The 6,000-nt window shown below is 32.9% G+C and overlaps 1 protein-coding gene across 1 annotated transcript; it reads right to left on the bottom strand.

The window, feature by feature from the left end:
- LOC110012167 (putative cyclic nucleotide-gated ion channel 8) lies at positions 723–4,978 on the bottom strand. Its single transcript, XM_020694920.1, has 5 exons — positions 4,439–4,978; positions 3,381–3,593; positions 2,667–2,968; positions 808–919; positions 723–734 (listed from the first exon to the last, which is right to left on the bottom strand). Exons 1-5 carry the CDS (start codon positions 4,976–4,978, stop codon positions 723–725), a joined length of 1,179 nt encoding a protein of 392 aa, XP_020550579.1.

Below are 6,000 nucleotides of genomic sequence, written 5' to 3'. Positions count from 1 at the left end.
CTGGTGGTAGTACTCTGTGATGCATCCATTGCTCAGAGTCACGTTTTTTAACTCTCATCTCTTCTTGGCGAACTGTGAGAGACTGAAGATACATCTGTAATAATAACCAGGTTCTCTAAATTAGAACTTGGACATGAAGTATCTAAACATTTTAGACCAACAGCGAAAATAGGAGTTTTGAGTAACTAATATAATAGTATACCTTTTGAGTTAGTACAAGAAAAAGTGAAAGCCATTGGAAGAATTGATTGTTGTTTCTGTGAGTTTACCTGTTGTCTGGTTGGGAAGAAAGATACTCAAGGCGAGTTTCTTCTTCCGGATAGTACAAAGTGATTTAGTGAGTTGTGTTCATTTTGAAATGCACAACTTCATTTTAGTAAGCTTATTAAAAAAGCAGGATGAGATCTATCATCCTTTCAGCTAAATTTCCGTCATGCCGAGTTGTTTATTCACTTCATTTCGATTGAAACAAACAATAAAAGACACCAGGGGACAAAATATCCACCATAAAAAAATACAGAAACTGTGCAACATAATAAATCATAATTGAACCACATCTGGTCATTAACACAAAGAAGATGTGCTACGGAATGAAGATAAACTTGAATTTCAGATTTTATTTTATATTTGGCAGGCCAAAGACAACAGCATTTTTAAGTTCAAGTTCAGCAACAGCCAACATAGAGTATATATGAGTGGTTCTTTTAATTTTTAAAAATACACTAAGCTGATAACTAGTAAATAAAGTAAGTTCATCCAAGAGAGAAAACAATTCTAGTATGCCTGAAAATGAAGAAGCAGACATACCTGCATATTACCAATGAGAAGAGCAAAGAGGAGGAGCCCAAAAATGGCTACTGTTATAGAAAATATAACTTCTCCAGGATATGTACTGGTTATAAGCCCTTGACCAAGTGTACTGCAGAGATAGAAATAAGAAATGTTACTATAGATTAGCTTGTGGTTGGACCTAATGCTAGCTAGTTTATGGCCTATGACAATTCATATCAACATCTATATCAAGTTCTATCAGCAACAACATGAATTAAGATTTCAATCCATCAAGATAGGTTCCTTTCCAAGTTCCCGATGCAAAGTAAGATTCCATCTGATAATTACTTCATCTTTAGAACACAAACAACTAATACTAGAGTTACTAGTAATATACACATTTTTAATTTTTCAATATTTATTTATCTTTTTCTTCTTTCTCAATTCTTAGATAATGTGTTAACATAATACATAAAAATTCAACAAAGATTTGAAGAAAGAAAATGAACAAATAAGTAACACATTTTAATGAGAAAATTTTGATAGAAAAACTTGATTATTAAAAATGCACTTCTATCCAATATTTATTCATTTGGCATTCTCAAGTGGACACTGAAAATTAATTTTAATGACTCTTTCAAAAAGTGTTTTTAAGTATTATGAAAATTTTTAGACTTATATATAGAATTTTTTTAAGATTCTCTCAACTTTTATATTTGTCTAAAATCGCATCTATAAACTTTTATATTTATACAAAATATTCTAAAGTTTTTTAATATTCTTAATTTAATGTAGCATTCAGTGCTTTATATACTGTTCTTAAGATACCTACATAAACCCTTTTAAAACAGGACATTTTATTCATATATGTACATTTCTCTTGATTTTTTACTAAATAAATGAAAACCAGAGTTAAAATATCTTATCATTGAAATTTAAGACTCAACGTAGTGTAAGAGAGGGAGATGACGTTCATTTTCAATTGACTCGAATACAAAAATAATTGTTCATGACAATAAGATCATAAGTTCAATTCTTATCAAAATATATATATATATGTATTGTTTGCCTTTTATTAAACCCGCCTTGCTTTAGCAAAATTACATTGATAATCGATATAATGTTCATCGAAAAGATAATATTATTAAGATTATAATACATAAACGAAGTTTTTGGGTTTTGTCTACCCCAAAAAACATAATAATAATAATGATGCAATAAGTATTAATCAAGTTTTTAATCTAACTTTAAGTTATTTTAAAGTCAAATTACAAATTAAGAGTAAATTACAACGATCTCCCCTGAGGTTTGGTATATTACGAATACCTTCTCGTTGTTTGAAAAATTACAAATACCTTAGATTTTTTATGAAATTAAGTAATCCTTGGATAGAGGTATAAAATTATCAACTTTGGTCTTATAGTATTTTTTAAAAAAAATTTAAAACATATAAAAAAAATCAAATTATTTAGTCTTTTATTCTTAATAAGTTATAAATGTGCATTTTGTCAATCTCATTTTCATTCTTCTCAATCTCATTTTTATTTTCGACAATATATAACATAAATAAGTTTGTGAAATAAGATTTTTAAAGGAACATTAGAATAATAAATCAATTGAGAATCATAGAATAATTGTTCATTCCTCCATTAAATTGTACAATTTGTTATGTTTTTATATTTTCTTTAATTATTTTTTGCTTATGATTTATTCGTTTTCCAATTCAAATTTTTTGGAGTGTTAGATGGTGACTACAGTAATTAAGTATGTTTTGTTATTTCTACAATCTAACGAGTGTAGACGTTACTTCTGGGGGGTTGGGCGTGGGGGAGGTGCTGCTCTAGCAATTTCTCTTAGAAATAATGTTGAAGAATTAAAGAGTTAGAAAGAAGTACCTTAAATTCTGCAGGCCCCACCACAAACAATACAAGTATTTTGAGACAAACATCTCAGATTCAAGAACACCAGATGATACAGCCTGTAAGTATATTCCATACTTAAATTGTGATATTTCATCCGTTGCTCCACATTTTGGTTCAAGAACAGCCTTGCTGATGTTTCTCCATTCCTTGATGTTTGGTACCTCATAAGCACAATATAGATTACTTGGATTACAATCTGGATTTTCCCTGCAAGCTGTATCCCAGCATGTATCTTTGCGTTCAATGGCCAATAGGTACCATAAGGCCCCAAAAACCTGTTATATGTTAGCTCAAGGAATTCACACATTCTACTTTATAAGTATTGAAGCATGTTAGAATAATCAAAATCAGATTTTAAGATATTAAATCAATTTACATAATTATCCTTACAAATAATAATATCAACAAGGATAATTCAGTCTAACCAAAAGTTTTAAGAAACAATGACGCCCTTATAATTGAAAAATAACTAGAATTCACTCTCTTGAATATAAGGAAACGGAAATTGAAGTTTGGAAACAGCTTGAGTGAAAAACATGTAAGCAGAGAACGAGATGAAACTTCTCAAATGAAACACCATGCAGCAGGAACACAAATAAGGAATCGAGCTTCTTTCATACAATTCAATGTTCCGACCATGCAATAAACTGGGATGAGATCAGCAGTTAGCAGACATTTTTAACTTACATGACTAGCAAGCAAAAACCATAACAAGTAATAAGCTGCACCAGCCCATGCAGTTTCGGCAAAAACACCTGCAGTCTTCTTCAACTCTGAAATAAGAGGCAGAAAACGCAAGAACCTAGGAATATATTGAACAAACACAATAATCACTAGTGCTCTTTTTGTACCCAATACATCTGAACCTTTTGATTGGTGCAAAAACCTCCAGACTACAATCTGCAGATGGCAAGAAATAGAAAACTGAATGTCACAAGCAAGTTCATCCACAGGCACAAGGTCCAGTAAAGAGCCAAGCAGGTAAGGCACCAACTAACAAAGTTTTTTGTAAGTAATAAGAACTGTTTGCTGCTGAGTGTGTCTCATATTATTTAGTCTTTTATTCTTTTCAAGGTAAGACGCAACTATTCAGTGGAAAAGTGTTAAATATCCTTCTGCATTTAAGTAGAAACGCCAAGCACCATACTCATATTACTTAATACTACAGAGCTTCTTATATGGATTCATGGTTAAGATCCAGCAGCAAATATAAGTAAATTCATACGAACTCTATACTAAACAACTCATGGATTCTGTAAAAATGTTTGATTTTGTTATGTAGATATTCATACAATAGTAGGGGGATATTCTGCATAAATTTAATAATGAAATAGCTGTTATAATAGGGCTTTTCTAAATAGATGACGCTTATAATAGAAGATGATTAAAGAAAGGAGGCATATGATGTAGTTTAGTTCATAAGTATTTGTAGTTTCTTACTTCCCGGACTAGAATGGCAGTAGCACGTGCTTAAATCAGAAACGGGGTGGAAAGGCATGATAACAAAGCATTGGATATTTGAAGTCTTAAGCTTTTGACCCAAATTCGTACAAAAACCCCTTACTTATTATTATGACTTCAGATAAATTTCTGTCAAGTGATTCACCATCAATGGTAAATCTTTAAACAACTATGAAGAACATATAATTGATGGTTCTTAATGTTTCATCAGAAGCTATAGTACCTTCAATTACATGCATTACTCTTAGATGTATAGTTTCATTAATTGTCAGCATTCTCCATACCTGTGGTAGAGGTAGCACAGAAGCCAGATCCACGAAAAAATAACGATGTATATATCGGTTTGCTATTTCTTTGGGATCAATCACAAGTTCCCCTCGTCCAAAAACCCGAGAAGAAGGTGCAATAAAAGCTGTTCGGAATTGGAGAACCATGCGTACAAGGTAAAATGCATCAATTACACTCCTCAGAGTTGTCGTTGTGTATGCTAAATTGTCATGTATATGAAGACACATGTTCTCCTTCTGGAAAACAGGAAGAAACAAAAACAAAGGATCCACTGATACTGCAAGAATGCAGGAGATGACAAAAAGCCTGTTCCAAAGCAGAAGACTCTTGTCTTGAGGATCAAATATTTTTACATCAGAAACTTTGAGGTCCTCCGGGAACACCGCCTTTGTGACTCCAGATGTTAGTGATCGACCAAGTGTCATAAGTCCTTCAGATCCTCGTTGAAATCCCATTCTAAAAGACTGTGACGCACTTTGATTGGAAGAAGCAGGAGTCAACTCCATGCTAAATGCAGATCTGTTCTTTCCAGCCATGTCTGATCTCAAAGGGTCTGAGTTGTCCAACCTGTGATAGGAACAGTGCCAAAGCACAAGACCAGGATATCATCATTACCAGAATCTAGCAAGTAGATATTATTGAAACTTGCAGTGCTTTTATTAGATATCAATCCAGCAAAGAGGAAGTACAACCACCAAGAAATAAAGGGCCACGTTATCTATTACATTCCAGCATCACAAATATTAAAAAGGTGGGCAACAGGGGGATCTTGTGCTGACTGAATGCTGCAAGATTACTTGAAATCAGATGCACAGTCCACATGAAAGGAAGAATACGTTACGCCGAGCAAAAGTGAAAGAGCATGCACTAAAGAGGAGTATAGTCCTTTCTGTAAGAATCTAGTCAAGTTGTATATCGCTCAAGGTCCAAACACATACACTCCAGTCACTTCTTAAATAATGGTGAAATGAATATCAAACATCTCTTTTCATATCTTCAATGCTTGGAACTTCCGATCTTATACTTATCAATTGAGTCTACATCCAAGTCAAAGCTTGTACCCATGAGAGTAGTCATGTAGGTAACGTCACTTTGGAGACCATCTGAGTGCACAAGTTAAGAATTGGTTTCTATTAATAGTGGGTCACTAAGATTGAAACCATCATACAATTAAAACTTCTATAAAGAACAGTAACTGTATCGATGATCCAAATGAGCGTATGCCCAGATTCTTGATGCTATACGCATCTACCAATGCACAGGGCTCAGACAAGTCTGACTTAAAAAAAGAGACAATTTTATGAAAATACATATACAACATTCATTGACCATTGATCACAGTACTTCTGGTGTTTGCATTTCTTTGCAAATATTATCTTTGCAAAAGACCCATGACTGAGAGAAGATATACATATTCTTTTGTTAGGAAGCCTAGTCTCTCTTTAGTTAACCAATGCACTTATGCATAGAAGCTTGGGACTCGGTTATGTTGCATACCATAAGAGGGAAAATAAGACATCCTAGTATGAGTATATTATACAAGGCTGAAAAGGAAGAC

This window comes from Sesamum indicum, linkage group LG1 (genome assembly GCF_000512975.1).
Source record: "Sesamum indicum cultivar Zhongzhi No. 13 linkage group LG1, S_indicum_v1.0, whole genome shotgun sequence".
Lineage (NCBI taxonomy): Eukaryota > Viridiplantae > Streptophyta > Magnoliopsida > Lamiales > Pedaliaceae > Sesamum > Sesamum indicum.
The sequence above is the reverse complement of the archived record's forward strand: the minus strand, read 5'-3'. Positions and strand labels throughout refer to the sequence as shown.

What these genes read in the sequence shown, in the direction of transcription:
- LOC110012167 (XM_020694920.1), bottom strand. Translation starts at nt 4,978, where the DNA reads ATGGCTGGAAAGAACAGATCTGCATTTAGCATGGAGTTGACTCCTGCT. An exon ending in CTGTGCTACCTCTACCACAG is followed by an intron (nt 3,594 to 4,438) that starts GTATGGAGAATG and finishes TGCCATCTGCAG; the next exon opens with ATTGTAGTCTGGAGGTTTTT. An exon ending in GGTTTTTGCTTGCTAGTCAT is followed by an intron (nt 2,969 to 3,380) that starts GTAAGTTAAAAA and finishes AACATATAACAG; the next exon opens with GTTTTTGGGGCCTTATGGTA.